Source organism: Lacerta agilis, chromosome 3 (genome assembly GCF_009819535.1).
Source record: "Lacerta agilis isolate rLacAgi1 chromosome 3, rLacAgi1.pri, whole genome shotgun sequence".
NCBI classification, from domain to species: domain Eukaryota; kingdom Metazoa; phylum Chordata; class Lepidosauria; order Squamata; family Lacertidae; genus Lacerta; species Lacerta agilis.
In genome coordinates this window covers 96,749,100-96,771,158 of record NC_046314.1, presented here as the reverse complement: position 1 = coordinate 96,771,158, position 22,059 = coordinate 96,749,100, and the positions used below count along the sequence as shown (strand labels likewise).

Genomic DNA, 22,059 nt, shown 5'->3' with positions numbered 1-22,059 from the left:
ATGGGTCTCTCCATTGCACTGGCTTGGAGCTGGGGTGGCAAAAATCATGGCTATCACACACACACCTTCCACCCTGGCCAGAGTGAGCAGCGGTTTTTGGAGGTGGCATCACCGCCCCTTTCCCATTCACCTCCATTGCTCAGACCTAAAAGTGACAATCCTTCTTCTACACCCTATAAAAAAGGCTCCAGCAACATGTTACATCGTATAACAGCTTTACCTCCAGCTCTTGTGTGTATGTGTTATTATTTCCACTGGGAGCGTCTTCCCTTGCTAGTCCCAGCCCTTTTAATTTGTTCACATTCCTTTTATTTATCTCGCCTGTGCTTTCCGTCTTATTCTGCTAAGAAAATTACTGTTCTTTAGCATCACTCTCAAGTTCATTCCTCAGCGTGACACGTCTATTAAACAGTCTCGGGGAAGCTCCCTAGTGAATTGAAGGGACACTGGTGTGTAAATAAAGGTGACGGCATTACTCGTGGGCTCGAAAAAGTTTCTTTCTGCCCCCAGGCCTGAGAGATCATGTTCGTCGTTCATTTCTTAAGAGAGCATCTTTGCACCGTGATTACTCCAAGTTCTACAGAAGATAACAGAAACAAAGAATTATACTTGGGACCGCAAGGGTTATCTAGTACAACTCCCTGCAATGCAGGAATCTCAGCTCAGTGGTACCGCATGTACCTCAACCACAAAGCTTCTCAGGCTCAAATATTGGGAATCTCTGAAAAAGGCAGGTGATGTGAAAGACATCTGCAGGAAACATTGATGACAGAGAAATTACCAGGCTACATGGAGCATTAGTCAGACCACTTATTTCATTGGTCTCATGCTAAAAGTGGAGTCACATGGCAGCAAACTAGGTTTGCGTATAATATAGTTTTTTTTATGCCTAACAGCACACTACTTTGTCCCTAAAATTCAAAATCCTGCAAATAATAGATAAATGAACATTATTACCATCACCACTGCTGGGCAGAGTCCACTGAGCCTCTCTGCATACAAACCTCAATGAAATGACAGGAGCTGCTCAATAAGTTGGTACAATAACAAAGCATGCAAACTGAACTCATGTATGCAAAACAAGCACACAGTTCACTTTCTCAGAATCCAGTGTCTCGGCATTAAGTTTGCTTCTCTTAATGTAACCTGTGTGTTCTAAATCATATGAATCTGAATGAAACATTCATGAAACTATATTGCGTTTTATCTATTTTGTGTACAAGGAAATGATGTTCATCTTTTATCTCCAACTGGAGATTTGAGGTCTAAAAACAAAACCAAGTTGCAACAGGCTAAATTAATATTGTATAATAAAACACAATAGCCTAGCATGCCTCGTCAAGCCTCTCAATGCTTGACGGTGATTTCGAAGTGCTGCTTCAATGCACATCCATTTGTGCATCCATTGTATGAAAAATTAGGGCACAAACTTGTTAGGTGCCACTACGTCAAGTCTACGGAGAAATGGATACTATTACAATTCTGCTAAAATACACATTTTTCCCTCGTGGAATTAGCTAGCAAAAATAGTGAGTAACAGATGTACACAGTACACATTTTGTTTTTAGACGCACTGCTGTTGGTAGCAATTTATCTAATATTAGGTGGCATTTATTAGGTGATACCTAGCAGTACTGTTCTCATGTTCCTGCCAAGTCACGATTGCTATATTCTACCACCAGCTTCAGTGGCAATGTCTGTGCGTTACCAGAAGCTGGGGAACAACAGCAGGAGAGGCCTGGGGGCCCTTCTATCCCACCTGGAAACATACCAGAGACCACTATGTGAAACAGGATGCTGGACTAGATATTGCTCTTGGATCAAATCCAGCAGGGCTCTTCTTACATTTAAATATATAAATAGGCTATTCTCAAAGGCGATACCATTTTCTATTACATTAACAGTCTCCAGATCCAAGCATTGACAAGCTCCGGATTACGCTTATAGAGTACAGTCCATCAAGCAATCATGATTTCAATATAGCTTATGCAGGGTTAATGCGCTCGCTTATGGACTGGCAGAGGAAAATTCCCCTTTGCAGGTACTCGGAACGCAAATCATGCAAGCAAACAGATTGCAAAAGGGCTCGCATTGAGTGCCAAGCAGCTGACCAAAGGGTCGTACTGATAGCATCAGCCGGCTGACTGGCGCTTATCGAACACCTCCAAAGGGATATGCACCAAATGCCAATCAGTAATTGACACTGACAGCAACCCCAGTGGGGAACTTCCTAGTGCAGCTGATCCTGGTGGGGCTGTCCCACTTGCCAAGGAAGAATTGGGAGCACACGATTAAGCCACGTCTTTCCTGTGACATACCCGAGGTTGCATATGACACCAGGTGTGTCGCTGGTGGGCATGATTTTGGGGGGAATGGCTTCATGGGCCAAATTTGGGATCCTGGCGGGTCTAATGAGGCTTGCAGGCCAGAGGTGCCCCACCACTGTGCTAACTCCCCTGAGATGAACGCAGGCTGTATTGTTAGCAACGTTTGTGGTCTGAATCTTTCTACCGTGAATCTCTGTCCACTAACATATACTGAAACAACTTCTGCTGTGTTGAGCATTCAGGTCCAGGGGATCTTTGAACATGCAAAAGAAAAGTGTGTGGGGGGGGTGTTAAGACTGCTGTAGGCAAAAAGTGAACCCTATTCATAGCAAGGGAGGAGGGAGCTCCATACATTCACAATGTGGAGCTCCCTTAAAATGAATGTGTTCACCTTCTGCCCCTGCAATGCATCTTGTGATCACAGCATCCCCTTCCACCAAAGCCAATCAACAGGGAAGCTTAGCTGGGAGCTGTATCTGTTTGCTGGAAGATACTTTCCTATTCTAAAATACATCTCTTTCATTTCAGAGCAATAGTAAAATCCAACATTGATGAGATGTATTTTTCCCCCCTCTATAGAAGCACTTCTCATTTTGACATAAGATGAATATGCAAACAGGTGAAAGTGTGGAAGGAATGCATTGTGAAAACAAAAGCTCAATTCAGATGAAAACAAGGGAGAAGTGGTAAAACAATGCAGAAAACAGCTATAAAAATGTTTCCTTTCAAAGGAAATGTTCAATAAGCAAAACAACATGGTTAATTTACTTTGCTTGAATCAAGTCTCCTCAACCTTCCTCTTTGGTTGTGAATCATTTTTATCTGGTGAAACAAATTGAGGCCCGTAGACCTGCAGCTCTGCCTGGCGGTGAATCACATCTGGTTAGGGCAAAATTACAGATTGCACTCAATAGGCATTTGCTGCTGAAAACAGCACCCCTTGGTCTCTCTTACGCAGTAGTGTGTGCTTTCAACTTTATCACATCTTGACATTATTTTACCCCAGCCAATTATTTGGACTTTGGGAATGGGGAGACAAAGCAGATGTCAAAACAGTGGTCCCTACACATTACAAGGGAAATGAGGATGGATCCAACACTGGGATGCCATTATTGGCAGCAGCCCCATGTCTCTTGCAGCTCCATCCTTGCATAGGTCAATTGCCTAGGATTGCACTGATATCACTGGCTTTGTCGTGGCCAATATGCATTCAGGACAGCTTATAATCGAGTCTTCCTTAAGTTTGTCCCAACAGAAACCTCATTTACCCTGATGTCTCCCTATATAAAAGTTTTTGTGTGTGCATGACCGCTATGCTGCCCTAGTGCAATGCTGTCATGAACTGTATTGCTGCACCTTTAAACAAGCCCTTGCTTTCAAATCTGTGACCCCTTCATTATTTCACTATGCACCATATTGGTTCACGTTATGGCAAAAATATGATTCATGTTTTATGAGATTGGGTGCCTGTTTTCCACCAGATACACTAAATGTGGAGAGGTTAAAGGAAGCACATGAGGTAGGCACACAAAGCTGTAATTGGGTCAATGTCTGCGTTTGACGCCTACTTTATTATTCAGTAAGTACTAAGCTTCCTATAAACTTACAGTGTTTTCTTTGTTCTTTGGTGACAAGCAAGACAAATGAAAATAAAGTTTTCTTTAAATAAAATAACACAAAGGGGCTATAGACAGAAATGTGTTTATTGCAAAAAAACCAAACAAACGAAAAAAAGACGACAGAAAGTGGTTGGAATAATGGCACATTGAACTAAGAATTTAGAAACATCTTACATTCTGCCCTAATGGCAGCACAGTTAATAAGGACAAACGGTCTTCTTGCAGCTCGCTTCAACTGTAGAGTGTTTCTGCAGACCTGGCGGGCAAGTTTAGTCAAGTATGTCGTATGGAGGAAGAACGACTGGCGTGTCTTCACGGCAGATTTTGGACTGCCTGTGTTCCGGACTGGTATTCCCTGTGTTGCTTGGCGAGACATGTGTGTTCTAACACATGCTTCCTGTAAGAGGGGGTGGGAAAGAATCAAAACGCAAACTAAAAGTCGTACTTCTGAGATCTTCCCTTTCATTAATGCACTGTTTTCTTATGTGTAGCTATAATATAAAAATCAAGAGCCAGTGCCCAAATTCACTCTTGCCCTCTCCCCTTATCCAATAATCAACTTTGGGACACAGAAACATGGCTCATTCTGAGTCAGGCCATTGGTCCATCTAGGGGGCAGCACCTTGATTGGCAATGGCTTTCCAGGATTTCAGACATGGGGCATTCTTGCCCCCATTGGAGATGCTGAGGATTGAAGCCAGAACTTGCTGCATGGAAAGCAGATGCTCTTACACTGAGTTAGGCCCTTCCCCTAACTTTGCAAAATCCAAGCTAGAGAAGAATCCCAATCTACTCTCCCTCCATCCCCACAAGTGCTCCTCACCCACTAAATTGCAACACAGTAAATCTTGGGAATCCTACATTTCCCATCAGCCTCCTGGACAAACCTCCCTCCGCTTCCCTCTCACCATCACTGTTTCTCCCAAATCATCACCACTTGGCAAAGAAGGAAAGGGAAAGTGGGGGATTGGAGTTGGCAGAGCAGTGTTTGGGCCATGAAGAGGGCCATTTTCCTTAGCATAGGATCAGGTTGAAAAAAATGACCCACGCTTATTTTCAATTTAATCTGAGATGAGCAAGGGATAACTTGTCCATCTGAGAACGGATTAAGTTCCCATAGTGGGGAACAAAAAAAATTTTTTTTGCTTACACACCCGAACACACAATCTACAAAGAACTCCTTTCCAGTATTAAAAGCACAAACAAGTTTTCAAAATGCATTGTATAAAGGTGTGTAACTCATACAATGGTTTCTCTGACCCGGGTAATTCAAGGTAGTCCAACACAACTTTACAAATAAACAGGAAATATGGAAAGGAGTTAAAGTTCCATGATAAAACATAGTGGACAGTGAAACAATTAATTGTGAATTATAATTATGAAATTATTCCTAATCATATTTTTTTTAAAAAAAAAATCAGCACTACGGAAGCACATGCAATAGGGAGCAGGCCCCAATGAACATGATGGGACTTACTCCAAGTAAAACGTTAAAAGGACTGGGTTGCACATGTTGTTGTTGTTGTTATCATCATCATCACCATCACTACAGTATAATTAAATCCTACCTCTGTGGTTTGAGTAGGAGAAAATCTGTCTTCATTTGTTAGTGTTGGCATTTTCAGGCCACCATATTTCTTCCAATAAATCCAACAAGGTGCACATAACCTGCACTGCATGTTGGGTGGACCCCAAGAATACCACTGATGAGACTGTGTGACTAAAAGAAGAAGATAAAATTATGTTGATCCGTTCAGCATAAAACACTTATCTGCACATGTAAACACACACACACACACATCTATTTATTGTAGATGTATACTGTAACAACAAATGCCACACATTTGAATAAGAAGCTTTATATATTTTCTTCGTTTTAACAGTTTGAAAATTCAGGGCATTCACCAAATTCCCAGGGCTACACAACTGCTTATTCACTAAGATCAGCAACCTTTTTCAGCCGTGGGCTGGTCCACTGCCCCTCAGACAATGTGGTGGGCCGGACTATTTTTTTTTGGGGGGGGGGAATGAATGATTTCCTATACCCCACAAATAACCCAGAGATGCATTTTAAATAAAAGCATACATTCTACTCATGTAAAAACACCAGGCAGGCCCCACAAATAACCCAGAGATGCATTTTAAATAAAAGGAGACATTCTACTCATGTAAAAACATGCTGATTCCCGGACCATTCAAGGGCCAGACTGAGAAGGTAGATTGGGCCGCATCCAGCCCCTGGGCCTCAGGTTTTGTCTACCCCTGACTAAGATAAACTTAGCTAAGATAGCCCACTAGGGATACCATAAACCACCCATTTCTATTGCTTGCCAGCCTGTGCAAAAACAGGGGGTGTTGTAAACACCTGGTAAACCTCTCAATATTCAGCTGGGGGGCTGTGTTTAGGTTGGTGGTCCGCAATCATGCAGGCTTGCTAAAAGAAAAGCACTGAGGTCAGCATAGAATTTATGCAAGAACTATTCCAGAGCCCTACATGCATGATGCTCTCATGTGAGAACAATTGCAGCTATTCAATTGCTTAACAGCATAGGCATGTGACACACACACACACACACACACACACATACACACACACACACACACACTGACCATTCTACTTACTGTAGCAGCTTTCACAAGCACGGCCTATTAGTGCATTCTGGGCCTGGTGAGGTGCTCCAACGGCTCCGTTCACGGCACTTGGTTTCCCGTTACTGCTGGATATCTGACTGGGATTTGGTTTGTTGCTTTAAAGTGATCACAAACACACACACAAGCACATTAACAACATGAGTTAAATGACAGAATCCTCTGTGGTTACCCACGTCGTTAGCAAGAACGCTACTACCGTGTTTCTCCTAAAATAAGACACCGTCTTATATTTTTTTTCGCTCAACAAAACACAGTATGGCTTATTTTCAGGGGATGTCTTATTTTAACCGCGTCGCATTGGTACACTGCATAGCCACGCCTCTCCAGGCTGTTTTAATGGGAGGTACCACGTCACTATGGCTTATTTTCGGGGTATGGCTTATTTTTGGGGAATGGCTTATATTTCGCAAATGCATAGAAATCCTGCTATGGCTTATTTTATGGCTATGTCTTATTTTAGGAGAAACAGGGTAACTTCTCGAATACTTTATGCGGAAATGAAAGCAAAAAATATTTTGAGAGCTCACAATACTCTCAGTAGGCTTGGAATCCGCCACGTGGGCCATTACTGAACTCAGTTTATTACATTCAGGTCCTGTGCGTACTTGCATATAAATGCTGCACATGCCAATAGGAAGCTAATTGTCTTCCTCAAAGCAGCAGCTAGCAGTAATGAGAACCAAAGGCAGCCTGCAGCACCTAGCAATCCGTTCTTCAGTCCAGGGTCACTAAATGAGAATTCCTGTGCTTGGCGTTAAAACTTTGTGCAAAAAGCACATTACTAATCGAATACTGGGGGTCAAACAGATCTCTGTTTTAGTCATGATTCTCTAAGAAACAATTCCAATATAATATAATATAATATAATATAATATAATATAATATAATATAATATAATATAATATAATATGAGAAACTGTGTTAAGATATATACCATATTTTTTGTGTATAAGATGCCCCCTATTTTTTGGGACTCAAAATTAAGAAAATGCACTGTGTACCATCCATAAGATGACCCCTTATTTTAAACTTTAAAAATTTAGGAAAAAATATAGTCTTATGCACGGAAAAATACGGTGTGTGTGTATGAATGAAACTGTGTTAAGCTAACCAGAACATCTTTGCTATAGAATATTATTAGGAATTATTGTTACACTTAGTGTTCAATTATCAAAAGATTACATCTGGGATTCTTAATGCTCCTCGCTTCCCATATTTATTCCTCTCGGGTCTAATAAAACTCCTGGAATCTTACTTATGCATTTTCCCCTTTAATGCAAAATCTTAACAGAGATATGAATACAAATGCTGAAAGACTGACAACACATTATCTTATGCAGCATCAACATATAGCAGCTACCAAATCATTCTCAGAAATGAGTCTGAATGGCGGGACAGAGGTTCCCCGTTCCTACTTTAGAGAATTCTGCTTCCTTATGGTGCATACTCTTGCAGCTAGCCCAGATTTAGAGTCTGCCAATATCTTGCAAGTTGACAGGATTTCATCCCCCACCTAATCATACCCTAGACTGCGTCACTGGAAGCAATCAATGCACAGCATTCTAACAATCATTGTAGCGTTTAAGGTAAAAATGCAAAAACAGGGTGGCTGCTTCTGCTTCCAACGCTTGAAGCTTTTGAGAATGTGGAAGTCTCTGAGACATAATCGTAGTTCTACTTAGACTTTGATTAGATTTTGAGTACTGTTTCAGAATTTTTTTTATCAGTTCATTATCCACCTTCATTATTTTTCTAGGAAGGTGAGATGGAACTGCTGAAAACAAACAAATAAATCTATGGCATTGAAGATGCGTCCAGAAGGTATGCAAAGATCCAGCTGGGTGTGTATTTGTACAGAAATTGGGGGGTGGGGGCAGAGACTCTGTGTCTCGCTTGTTGAATGCATCTGGTCTTCTATTAATTTTGAGGCACTGGAAGATTTACTAATCCTGGGCCCAGCCGCTGCCCCAAAACCATGGCATCAGCATCAAAAGGAACATTTGCAGTAATCACTTTTATAGCCTACCAAACACAGTGATGTAAAATTTTGTCCAATACAAAAGCGCCTCTTATAATTGCTGCAGGTACACTTAACAATATTGCCTAATGTCAGGAAATAATCTCAGATTGTAAACATGCACTTTATTTATCAGGCATGAGTACCGTTAATATGCAGCCCTACACATATTTCGTATTCAGTGTTCAGTCAGGCTTAATCCCAGGTAAGCGTGGATAGGATTGCAGCTGAAGAGGTCTGTAATTTTGCATTAGCACTGCTACGTAAGGAAATAATTTCATGCATTTAAACCACCTATAACACATGGGAACATGTGGAATGATATTTTTTAAACCAGCAACTGTATAAATAATTTTTTGTTGATTATAGTACTAATGTAATTACCTGGACATAGTTGGGGCTGTTTTTTTGGGGGGGGGGTAGGGGAACACTGTAATTGATTGCTTGTATCTGATTATATGTTGTTCTTATATTCAACAAATAAAATATTTTAAAAAGGAAAAAATGAATGAATGAATAAATAAATAAATAAATAAATCTGTTAGTCTTTTTTAAAAAAAAGCATGACTGGACCTTACTAGGCTGTGCAAAATCTTCAAAGCAATCTTGGTTTTATGGATGCTGCTTCTTCGCTTGTCCAATAAAAACAAGGATTTGTTCTGTACACATTTTGCATTATTATTATTATTATTATTATTATTATTATTATTATTATTATTACAAAGGAAGTATTAATATTTGTGATACTTACTAGGTTGGTATGTAAACTTGTTTCAATTTGCTTTCTGCTTCAGCAGCTTTTAGGCGTTTCTAATAGAAAAAAGATAGAACAAATTTAATATCTCAGAACTACAACATTTCAGTTCCTGTCAGGCGACCAGATGGACTTTCTCTGTCTTTCTCCAGCCCAAAGGCCCCAGATCCAGGTCCCCCTGGATGGTTGGATGGGTGGTGACAGGTAAGGGCTTTACCACTTGTGGCAGGATTCACTAACCTGGTGCCCTCCAGGAGTTTTGTACTACAAAACCCCATCACTGGGGCTGATGGGTATTGTGGTCAAAGACATCTGGAAGGTACCATGTTGGCGAAGGCTGCCTTATGGAATGCCCTCTTGCCAGGGATATTCATGTGGCACAAAGTTAAACCTGCCCACTCAACACAGGGATAAGGAAAGACTCAATGTTGATCTCACATTTATTTAGACACAAGATTCTGCTGAAGGTTATTCAACTTCAGGGTGACCTTAACTCGGCAGTTGTTGCAATTCTGGTTGATTTTTAAATACTTGTTTTAAGTGTTACAATGTCATCCTCAAAAACTGATTTGTTAAAAAATATATATCCTAAAAAAATAATTCATGAGAATAATAGCTAAATCAAATGGGCAGCTTGCTGGAAGGTGTGATCACACGGACACATATGCTGCAAAGCTAAGCTGAGCAGAAGCGTCAGTTTCTAGTGCTCACATGCTTTTCCACAATGCCAATGACTATGTATATGACAACAATATGGACCAAGCTTCTCCTAAATTACTTACTACTTAGATAAATTAACACCAAGATGACTGTCATCAATAGGCTGACACTGATTTGTTGCAACAACTCTGTCCTGGGATCTGCTGCAACACACACAAACACACACAAGCCCAAGCTGAAACAGCGAGCGATGGACATATTCCCAAATAATGGGAACCAATTGAGGAAAATAAGGAATAAAGTTAAGGCCAAGTATTGAGTTAGAAAAAAGAGTTGTTACTTGAGCGGTAATGACGCTGTTGAGTCTTTAATCATAACAGCCATTGTGGAATCATACAGTATTAATTAGCTTTTTTTTTTTTTTAATCAGACGTATCAACTGCCTCTCTCCTTCCCTTTCTGTGAGTATCTGCTTCTGTTCAATTTTGAGCACAAATAGCTCTCCTGTTCAGGAAATGGCTGCTCTGGATCCAAGCCAAAGTATCTAAATATACGTAATTCCTGGATTCCTTCATAATGTTTAATTATATCCTTCAAAGAAACGAAAGGTCACTTCAAATGCTGTTAACTTCCTACACAGAGAAATTCCAGGAATTAGCTCTGTGTGTGTGTGTGTGTGTGCGCGCGCACGCACGCCACTGTCGAGTTGTGTGTGAGATCATCACACATGATAATCTGTTTTATGGCTAAATGCCAGTCCTCACTCAGATGTGTCTTCCATGTAGGCATTTTGACATGTTTAAAGCCTCCCTAAATTAGATTACCGCTGAGATTTAACTTTCTAAATCCCATTTTCTGGAATCTATACAATATTCGTTTACTGGGAAATCCTACTGGGTTGAGGCAGAGAGAACCAAACATAATCACAATGCAAAATCCAAAGCCCTTTTGGGACCACAATGGGGTGGGCGGGGGGGGGGGGTGTTTCTGGGTCATTCTCCCCCGTCCCAACCTGTTTCTTGTATTGCTTCCATTGGAAACAACTGAAGGGATATTACATAGGAGATCCTCGAGGTGAATGGGAGCCACTCCTGACACACACACCCCTTGCCAACCAGAGAAAGGCAAGAGCTGCAATGAGAAGGGGCCTTGTGAGGTCAGATCTCCTTCTCCCAGACCAGACCACCCAAAAGCAACCCAGGTGCTACAGGACGGCAAGCTTAATGTTCATTTACTTGGCCAACCCATGGCAAAGGATAGAAAAATTACCTGCTGGATGTATCTGTCTGTAGTTTTCCACATATAATAATATTCAATGATGCTAGTCAGAGACTTCCAAGGAAGCTGAAAAATGAAACGAAAACAAAAATAATTACAATTTTTGATAAAGTTCACATTTTAACTGCAATGTCACAGCAAACTCAGCACAATGTAATTTAGACCCAGGAAAAAAAAGACTTTAAAAAAATCTCACTGCAATTTAGAGGTCAAGGAAGCATAGTCTACGTTGGCGAAGGTAATAAGAGGGGTGGGCTTGACATGTTTTTTTTGGACTACAACTTTCATAATCCCTTACCACTGGTCTTGCTGGTTGGGGCTGACAGGAGCTGAAGTCTAACAACATTTGGAGGCCCACAGGTTTGCCACCTGTAATAAAATTATCTGCTTCTCTCTGGGAAATGGGTAAGGAAACACACTCAAGAGTTTGGTTAGACAAATTCTGGTGCCTTAGGATCTGGGAAAGCCACTGGGCTTTTGTACTAGTTCTTAGAGCAGGGGTCAGCAAACTTTTTCAGCAGGGGGCCGGTCCACAGTCCCTCAGACCATGTGGTGGGCCAGACTATTTTTTTTGGGGGGGGGGAATGAACGAATTCCTACTATGCCCCACAAATAACCCAGAGATGCATTTTAAATAAAAGCACACATTCTACTCATGTCAAAACATGCTGATTCCCAGACCGTCCGCGGGCCAGATTTAGAAGGCAACTGGGCCAGATCCGGCCCCCAGGCCTTAGTTTGCCTACCCATGCCTTAGAGCCTTAAAAATTCCATTAAAATCTATTTAAGAAACAATTAAAATCTTAAGAAGACATGAATTCTTCTATTAATGATCTTTTCAAATGCTGGCATCAGTTTGATACTTTTAACTTAGTTTGTCTTGCCTTTGTTTATAAATTGTACTGTCTGGGGTTTCAGTTACAGGTGGGTAGCTGTGTTGGTCTGCCATAGTCGAAACAAAATAGAAAATTCTTTCCGGTAGCACCTTAGAGACCAACTGAGTTTGTTCTTGGTATGAGCTTTCGTGTGCATGCACACTTCTTGAGATACCTGAAGAAGTGTGCATGCACACGAAAGCTCATACCAAGAACAAACTCAGTTGGTCTCTAAGGTGCTACCGGAAAGAATTTTCTATTTCGTGTCTGGGGTTTGTTTTTTTAATCTCCATGGGTAGGGGAAGAGGACCAGGAACAAAGGACACAAAGACCTTCAGAGTCTGTTCCAGCTCTACAACTCTATGTTTCTATGAAGCTGCCTTATACCGAGTCAAACCATTGTTCCTTCAAACTCAGTGTTTTCAATCCTGACTCTCCGGGTTTTTGGCTGTTTTATCTGGTGATGCTACGGATTGAACCTCAGAGCTTTTGCATGCCTACTATGGACTCTAGCACTGCACTGTGGACCTTTGAGACAAAGCGACACAGTGCTTTCATTAAGTGTTTTGTTTTTTAAAAAAGTGAGGGCTAGCTGGTAAAAATGCTGTTAGTTTTCTACATGCCAGTTTCCTGTATTATGAAGAAATCTTGGCACTTGCTGTCAAGTTAGCACGCCTCCAGGAGAGATGTATTACAAACCTTACCTCCTTCCCGTTTGTTCCATTCCATGACCTAAGTGTTACAAAAGTGATGAAACCCTTTCTGCGCTGAGCTTTTCACACATCGACACACAGTTAGTAGGAAGAGTGTGCCAAAATGAGTCAGCTGTATCCCACTGTGGATCAACCTCTTCCCTAAGAAGTAGGCATTCTGTTATCAAATGATTGCTTAATGTGACAATAGAATTAATTTGCAAGATCAGAGAAGCCAGAGGGGCAGCAATGGCAATTGCAGATGACATACCGAGCAAGCCAGCATATCCTCAGAAACAGCGCATAGTTTTCATGAACTGATATATCATTACACTAATTATTCTAGTTTTTGGTCCCTACCAGTAACACTGCATCTTAGCAGATAGCTAGTATTTACTTGTGCTACATTAGCAGCAGGTCTTTGTACTTCCAGAGTTCTTTCAACTGCTCAGTAGCGTCACCCTCGGATAAAACAGCATGCTTTTTTTTATCTTGGTGCCTTGAAGATAAGATGTGTATATTCCAAACCTTAATTTTAATCAGGCAGGGATTAAATCACTTAAACTATAAAAATGATACATAAGATGAAACAGAGTACTTTTTAAGTGGCAGACGTCTTTATTTCAAGTTTAGAGAACTTTGTGGAGAACTGTGACCTTTCCAAGGTTAAAACAATTTTTTAAAAAAAATAATCCTTCCAGTAGCACCTTAGAGACCAACTAAGTTTGTTCTTGGTATGAGCTTTTTATTTTTTATTTTGTTTTGACTATTGCAGACCAACACGGCTACCTACATGTAACTGCTAAAATTTTGTTTACCTCCAATTTGTGATAGTATTAGAAAATAATTTGACCCCTTCTATCAGGCTGAGAACAAACCCTGCACACCCTCGGGGGATTCTCCTTCTCCCCCTCCTTGTGCTCTTAGTGTTGGCCTGACTGGCTAAACTGCAGCATCTTAAATTGGGAAACTGCAGTTTAAATGCAGCTTACAAGCTATGATACAAAACCTCTAATTTAATGGCAATTCCAGCAGCTACAGTTAAGCAAAACAGGTGCCATTTATTTTTTTAAGAACAGCCATTGTTTTTAAATGATGCCACGAAAGGGGGGGGGGAGAGCACTCAGGTGCTTTTCCCTCAGTGAACTGTCTACATCGGGCACATTATTTCCGCTCCACATATAAAGATGCCTTATAAAGAGCCAGTCCACTTGCTCAGTATTGTTTATTCTGTCTGATAGCAGCTCTCCAACTTCTCCAGGCAGAGGACTTCACCAGAACTGCCACCTTTTTAATGCAGACTTAACAGGCTTTGAGCTGGGACCATTTGCATGCTCTGCTACTGAAGTATGCGCCTTCCTCTGATATTTACATGCACACGTATGTACTACTTGCAACCAATTGAAGATGCCTGAGCGCCAGGATGGCACCTGACATCTCCACCACCTGGAGGTGCATGCCTGGGGATCATTGGATCTGGACTGTTTTCACACACTAATACAACGTCCTGTAGAATTCTATGGGCTATATTTTCTCTGCACAATCAGAAAGAATTGCAGGAACCAAAATGCTTTTTCTGTGCAGCCTGAGCAGGAGCAGAGAACAACATCATAGTTGTCGCTTGTCTTCACTTAACCCACCCCACTGCCCTCCTCACACTTGTGAAGAATAGTCTTAAGTTATGAATGGTCCATGTCACCATTAAGAAAAAGAGGTAGGGATAGCCCAATATATATGTGGTCTGTCCCTGGATCAAGTGACTTTTCTTCTGCAAGTTCTCAAACTTCTTAACTTAGCTCAAAGTTGTCATCTGAACTAGCTGGATGTTTAACTGGATAATCAATCACTGCTACTCCATCATTTGAAAAATAAGGCTCTAGAGCCATCTCACCCAAGAATGGCAACTAGACATTCTGTTTTGGCTACTGCCACCTTGGTTTAAGGAGCCATTTGGCACCTAGCTTATACATCTGAGATTCTAACACCAAAACCCAGCTGTCTGTGGAAAACACAACCCAATAATGGATAGAAAGGGGGTATACTGCTACTTACAAAGTCTTGTCGTATGTCGTTGAAGTCTTTGCCGTATTTCTCTAGGGCTTCTTCAAACAAACTAGCCTCTGAAGCGGACCATTCTTCCATTTCATCTCTGCAAAGGACAGGCCCTCCAAGTGGAACCAGGACACTAATAGCACTGCTCAGGTCATAGTTATGCTTATGCAATGTATCCATGGCATGAAACTAGACAAAAAACACAAAAGCAACCCACTAAATTAAATGGGCTCCACAATTCTCTATATCCTAATTGCAGTAAACAAGAGCTTGAGAACCCTTTCTCTTCCGTTGCGCCCTTCCCATGACACAGATTTTAATTCAACTGCCGTTCCTGCTTTCTGTTACCCTCATGCTTCCCTTTCTTGACTATGAAAATAGGCAAGAAACAGCGCAGGTTAAGTGAGCAAACCTGAGCCTCGTAAGACCTGTGCAGAAGACCAACATCCAAGGTAGAGCAATACAATGAGACACGGTGTAGGGGAACGGGATCAGGTTTGCACATCCCAAACACCTATGCATAAACTGGGTCTTCTGTTTACAGCCTTTTGTGGGCACAATAGCCTGCAGAGTCTGCACAGAGCACCTAATCTGTGTGGGTTTAGGACAAGTCAGCATGATCCTATTTACCCCTTCATGTGTTGATTATCCTGAATTTTTATTGTCTTTACAATGCTGTAGAAACCTCCAAGAACCTTAACCTATGACTTCGTCCCATCTTAGGGGAAGATGCCCAAAGCATGCAAAGCATTTTAGAAATAATTTGAAAAGGGCATTAGGAACGAGGGAGGAAACACATAATCGTATGAAGCTGCCTTATAACAAGTCAGAATATTGGTCCATATAGGTCTGTACTGCTGACACTGACTAGCATTGGCTCTCTTAGACAAAATTCTCTCTGGAGATGCCGGGGATCAAAGCTGAGGCCTTTTGAATAAAATGCATGCGCTCTACCACTGAACATACAGCCTTTATTTATTTTTTTTTTTTTAATTTTTTTTTTTTTTTAATATAAAAAAAGCTTTATTTTATTATTCGCCAATACAACTATTAATACATTCGCATATTACAAACAAAATAAACTAACATTCACTCATTATTACATTCACTCATTTTTACAAACAAAGTAAACTAACATTCAATCATTTACAGAAAAACAACAACAACAAAAACACAGATAAAGAACAGAAACGGAAAAAAAACAAAAAATTCGACCAGTCTTCCCTTGCATCCTTACATCTGTTTTCCCCACCACCTTTCAACACCCCCCAACATACAGCCTTTAAGAGACACAGCAACAAAGGGCTTTCAATTCAGTAAAAGAACAGAACAGGGGGTTAGAATACTGTGTTTTAACATCCAAGTACTTTCAGGACGGTAATGAAATATATCGAAACCCTCAGAAAGAGCACATCGGCTCCAAATATGATCACCAATTAAAAGTGCTATTTGAAAGGGGGGGAAACGTCCTCCTTAGCTTGAGAGAACGAAAAAGAGAACAGAAGTTTTAATAATGCCAAGAAAGCAGGCAAGAAACGGTCAAGATAATGAACAAGAGCACAGAATGGTACCAGTAATTAAATCTGGCTTGGCTCTTCTGGTTAACGAAGTTAATCATTAGCAAGGATAAAACTTCCGCACAACTGTCCAAAAACTAAATGTATCAGTCAGTCAGTGTACCCAGTGTGTACTTTTGAGGACAGAACAGCCTCGGAACAGTGTGAAAGAGGGGAAATACATTGCCAGATCACCCATAGGCCATGCATATTTATATAACTTCCCGCTGTTCCTCCATGGTCCCTCGTTCCATTATATCTTCACAATAACCCTCTGAGGTATGTTGAGAGAGAGAGAGAGAGAGAGAGAGAGAGAGAGAGAGAGAGAGAGAGACTAGGTCAAGATTGCCCAGTGAGTTTCACAATGAAGTAGGGACTTGAGCCTGTATATGCTCTGTCTCTGGTCTGATCCTCTCGCCATTACACTGCTGCCTCTCAATGCAGTTCCACATAGCTACTAGTGTGAACGCAGTTAAGAGCTGCCTCAGTGCCAGCCCTGACCTCCTCCCGAGAAGCAATGGCAAAAGAGGAACAGGTTTAGCCATTTTAGGTGTTACTGAAGAAGGATAAGTTATCATACAAGGGGAGCACTGGGGATGAGCTGTGCCTCACCACTGTCCTCGTTATCCTCATCAGGGAAGCTCCCCATTCATTTTCCACTAATTTTCCAGGGCTTTAAAGCATACAGGGCTCCTCCGCCAGGTACAAGAGGCTGCCTGCCCACCTCACACTGCCCATGAGTTGAAGAGCAATGATGGGGGCCCAGCTTGCCTCATTCCCCCATGATAACTTGCCTCATTCCCCCATGATAACTTACATCTCTTTTGGTATCTGAAGAAGTGTGCATGCACACGAAAGCTCATACCAGGAACAAACTCAGTTGGTCTCTAAGGTGCTACTAGAAAGAATTTTCGATTTTGTTTTTACATCTCTTTAGTAACTCCTGAAGATGAGTATTGTGAACTTGCTCAGTAGTTCCCAATTAGCCAAGTTCTGCAGACCACACACACACACACACACACACCCTGTTTTTCAAAAGCCAAGCCACGGACCCCCTGCTTTTGAAAATGTTGCTATCTCTGTGGTAGTTGTTGTTATGTGAATGGCGCCACCGTACACTCCAACACAGGGGTCGGCAACCTAAGGCCTATGGGCCAGAAGCGGCCCGCGGAGGCCGTTTAATCAGCCCATGAACCGCCCCTGAACCAAGCCGCCCGCTCGGCGAGTCCCCGCGCGCTGCACTAAACTGGCACAGCGCGGTGCGGGGACTCTATTTCATGGCTCCAGAAATCACTTCTGCACATGCCCAGACGGCAGAAATTGTGTCTGCGCGTGTCCGTGGCACCAAAAATTGCTTCTGCGCATGCCCAGATGCCGAAAATTGCTTCTGCGCAGGCACGATTTTCGGCGTCTGGCCATGCGCAGAAGTGATTTCCAGCGCCACGGATATGATTTCGGGCACTGCGCTACGCTGCACTGGTTCGGCCCACGGAGGGTCTCTGCGGGAGTGATCCGGCTCATGCCCGGTAAGTCTTGCCGACCCCTGCTCCAACATGTCCCAGGACAAAACCTGGACATGCTCCCGTGTGAGTCACACGACCCACATGAGAGTATGATGACCCAAAACGGGATGTCCCAGACAGTTGACGGGTATGTGCCACAGACCCGCGGGTGAATTAGGCAGACCCCAGGGGGTCCACAGACCACCAATTGGGAACCACTGACCTAGATTATAAAGATTAGTGCTTCAGATTTCCATATGTAACAGTATCAAGTTATTTTCAGTCAAGCTTCATCACTCTTTTGGGACTAACCTATCAATTGCCATATTCAGAGACACTGAAAGATGAGTACCATATTTTCATACGTTTTAATGCTTATTCTCTTATGACAGCACATGGTTATTTAAAGGATGCTCTCGTATTATGATTATTATTTTATTATTAGTTTCAGGAACAAAGAGCAACCATTTCCAAACACTGAAAGACACCAAAATCCAGCCCTAATATAATGTTTGTACAGGCCTGTCAGGTGTCAAGGGATGGATGACATGAACCTAATGTACCCTGAAACACCTGGGCCTTTTGCAGCAGTCTTAAACATGCCCACTTAAAAGTTCTCTTGTGTTCAGTTGAGCTTACTGCAAGGTAAAAAGGTAAAGGTAAAGGACCCCTGACAGTTAAGTCCAGTTGCGAACGACTCTGGGGTTGCGCTGCTCATCTCGCTTTACTGTCCGAGGGAACCAACGTTTGTCTGCAGAGTTTTTCCGGGTCATGTGGCCAGCATGACTAAGCCGCTTCTGCCGCCGGATCTACTTGCACTTTTGATGTGCTTTCGAACTGCTAGGTTGGCAGGAGCTGGAACCGAACAACGGGAGCTCACCCGTTGCGGGGATTCGAACCGCCGACCTTCCAATCGGCAAGCCCAAGGCTCAGCGGTTTACACCACAGCGCCACCCACGTCCCTTTACTGCAAGATAGTATTCATCTATTCAGAGTACACCCCACTGAAATTAATGGGCCTAACTTAGTTATGTTCATTATTTTAAGTGAGTCGACTCTGAGTAAAACTTAGCCGAATATCACTTATGGCAGGGGTGGCCAACTCCCAAGAGATTGCGATCTACCTCATAGGGTTAAAAACTGGCAATGATCTACCCCCCTTTTGGGGGTTCAGGTCAAATTGTTGAGCTTTTTTTAGGAAGGAAAGCCCTGTTTTTTGGTGGGTGCAGGCCTACACTGTTGAACTTTTTTTAGGGCAGCCAGAGTTGTTGAGCTTGTTTGGGGGGAGCCAGTGATCTACCACAGACATCAAGTGATCTACCGGTAGATCACAATCTACCTGTTGGACGTGCCTGACTTATAGAATAGGATCGTAGCCTTAGCTCTTTAATACATTGAAACAGTATAGCGCACTATTAGTAAGTTATGTCGGTGAAACCCAATGTTGCTGTTCCATTTACAGAACAGCTTTAGGTCCTGTGGATCTCAGATAAAATACAAAACCGTGTATATCTCTGGATAGAAATGTACTGATTATAGAACTAAACTAACAATATCATCATACAAAAAGTATACATAGATATTTCCTCAGAGGTCCTGTGGAACCATCTGCTAACCTAAAGAGAGACAATTTGCAATCCCCACCCTACCCCTGAATGCAACCTAAAACACCTTCCATGTGATATATTTCTTCTACCTCTAGCCCCCACCTCTTAGAAAGAAAACCTCATTCATTTGAGCTTTTAAGCTGAGCTTGGATGGCCATCTGTCATGGATGCTTTAGCTGAGATTCCTGCATTGCATTGGGTTGGAATAGATGACCCTCAAAGTCCCTTCCAACACTACAGTTCTGTGATTCTATAAGAAGGGTTCCCAGCAGCTTGGCTTGAACAAGAGGCAGCTGAAGGAAGTACTCAGAACATTCACATGCAGGTATTCAAAATCCTTCACACCCTGATCAGCAGCACAGAGGACCGGGAGGGAGTCGACCTCTTAAATCCCACCCAGTTATGCACTAATGTGCAAAAAACAGGATTTCAAGGAAGCATCTCACCAGAGTGATGTCACGGGAAGCAGCAGCAGCACTCATGTGTAAGCTAGGTTGTCTTACAGAACTACTTGCAGTCCAGAGCTCGGGCAAACGTACCGACCGCACTGAAAAACATACAAAAGAATTGCAAAAAAGATACCCATGAAAACAATGAAACCAGATATACATTAAAAGCATCATATGCATGCCCACTCTTTCACATACGCTCCATAGTTTATTGGCAGGCATGTTAGGATTCACTTGTGAATGGAAAGACTTCAAAGCAAACTCAGATGTTTAGCATGAATACCGAAGGTGAATCTGTATTAATAGGGGCAAATGTCCACCGCAGACTATTTCTTCATATTTGGTGTGCCAATAAAACTTCTGTGCAAGTGGGGGGATTAGTGGAGTGAATAAATTCAGTAAGACACTGTGAGAAAAGCAGAGAGATCTATCACAGTGGTACCTTGTTTGAGTCCGGGATCCATTTCCGGAGCCCCGGACGCTCGACAAAGCACCACTCTGCACACGTGCGTGAGCGGTTTTGCCGCAAACGTTCCACGAAATGGATGCTAAACGGGGTGGACTCAAAACCAGGTGCTACTATACATATAGAGAGCAGCTCTAAGTACCTCTAGGCTACGACTGCAACTTGTCTTAGAACTATGCACATGGTAGCCATAGGTGACCAGGAATTGTACACATGTGAGTAAGCAAGCTTGTATAGGAGGGGTGGAGCTGTCAACCCCTTTGTTGAAGGCTTTTTTTCCTTTATTGTAAGCTTGCTAAATGGTTAGTAAGCTGCATTTCTATGCCAGGGGCTGGGGGCATGTCTGTTTGAGAGATACTTCTGGCCTCAACCATGCCTTGACACAAACACACCTAGAGTAATGCTAACCTACAAAGACAGATTAAGTTGATTTCCAGGAGTTATTAGTGTTACGGAAACACATTTTTAAAAAACAACAAACAACAACAACAACAACACCCTGTGTCGAGGCTCAGTATCTCACACACCACTCAAACACCCAGAGAAAAACAGTGTTTTCAGTACCCTTAAAATGCTCTCCCAACCATTTATCTATGAGCAGCTCTCTGAGGCCCAGAGAACATTTAAACGGTCCAGACCCACCTCTATACTTGGGTTATTTAAACGTTCTACCAATTGGATAGGGGCTACCAGCACAAGAGCAAACCAAAAGAATAGGGCATATTAAGTACACTTATGAATCAACCCACCGTGACTCCTGTTCCAATATGTCAATTTTCCTTTTAACTTGAAGGCATAATTGAAGAAAACTTGAAATTTCAAATTACATTTCCTTTCATAAAATCACAATAAAATCTGTCAACATTTGGACTACTACAGGACTTTACAGCTGCTGGTTTGTACTTTAAAGTGAACTGCAAAAAAACACCACCACCAAGGCCATTAATATTCCATGCTTTTTAGCAATTTACACAAAGTAAATGAGGCAATCAGCTATTATTTCCCTCAACCATCATTATTTAAAAGGATTTTTTGGCTTTAATTGGATGACCACCTCCACCTTAGCCTGACTGAGAGAGGACTGCTGTGTTATTCAAGCTGTTAAGAAAGGTTTTTTTAGTTTGACATTTACATTTCAGTTTATTTTTCTCTATAGTGGTGGGGTCATCAGAAAATGAGAAACAACAAAATTAAAGATTGGGGGGGGGTATTAAAAGATTGCATGATGCCAGGTCCTTATAATGTTGCTACAAACTGTTACTATTCCAACATAAAACATAATTGCAGAGCAGGAAATATGCTCAAGGAATCCTAAGAAGAAATGTGCTTGCAAATGCGCAGAGGATCAGATATGATCCCGAAGGGTATCCAATCCCCAAAGTACAGGCTTCCATAATTTCACTCCCCTGTGGCGAGTGTGACAACCTCCTCTGGTGACCATGACAAGTCCCAGCCTAATTCTTAACTCTGAAGCTGCACCATAGGAAGGGGGTCAATCGGACTATTGCACATGATCCCAATTCCCTCCCCAAGTCCAAGGTATGGGAGAAGAC

At 42.0% G+C, this 22,059-nt stretch overlaps 1 protein-coding gene across 1 annotated transcript in view; it reads right to left on the bottom strand.

Moving 5' to 3' along the window:
• Positions 1-22,059, bottom strand: part of MTA3 (metastasis associated 1 family member 3) — a 121,586-nt gene that overhangs the window by 47,317 nt on the left and 52,210 nt on the right. The window contains 8 exon segments of the mRNA XM_033144869.1: positions 4,121-4,343; positions 5,515-5,666; positions 6,569-6,693; positions 9,367-9,425; positions 11,299-11,373; positions 14,927-15,115; positions 20,038-20,103; positions 20,105-20,138. Of these exon segments, the coding sequence (XP_033000760.1) occupies positions 4,121-4,343; positions 5,515-5,666; positions 6,569-6,693; positions 9,367-9,425; positions 11,299-11,373; positions 14,927-15,115; positions 20,038-20,103; positions 20,105-20,138 (923 nt within the window).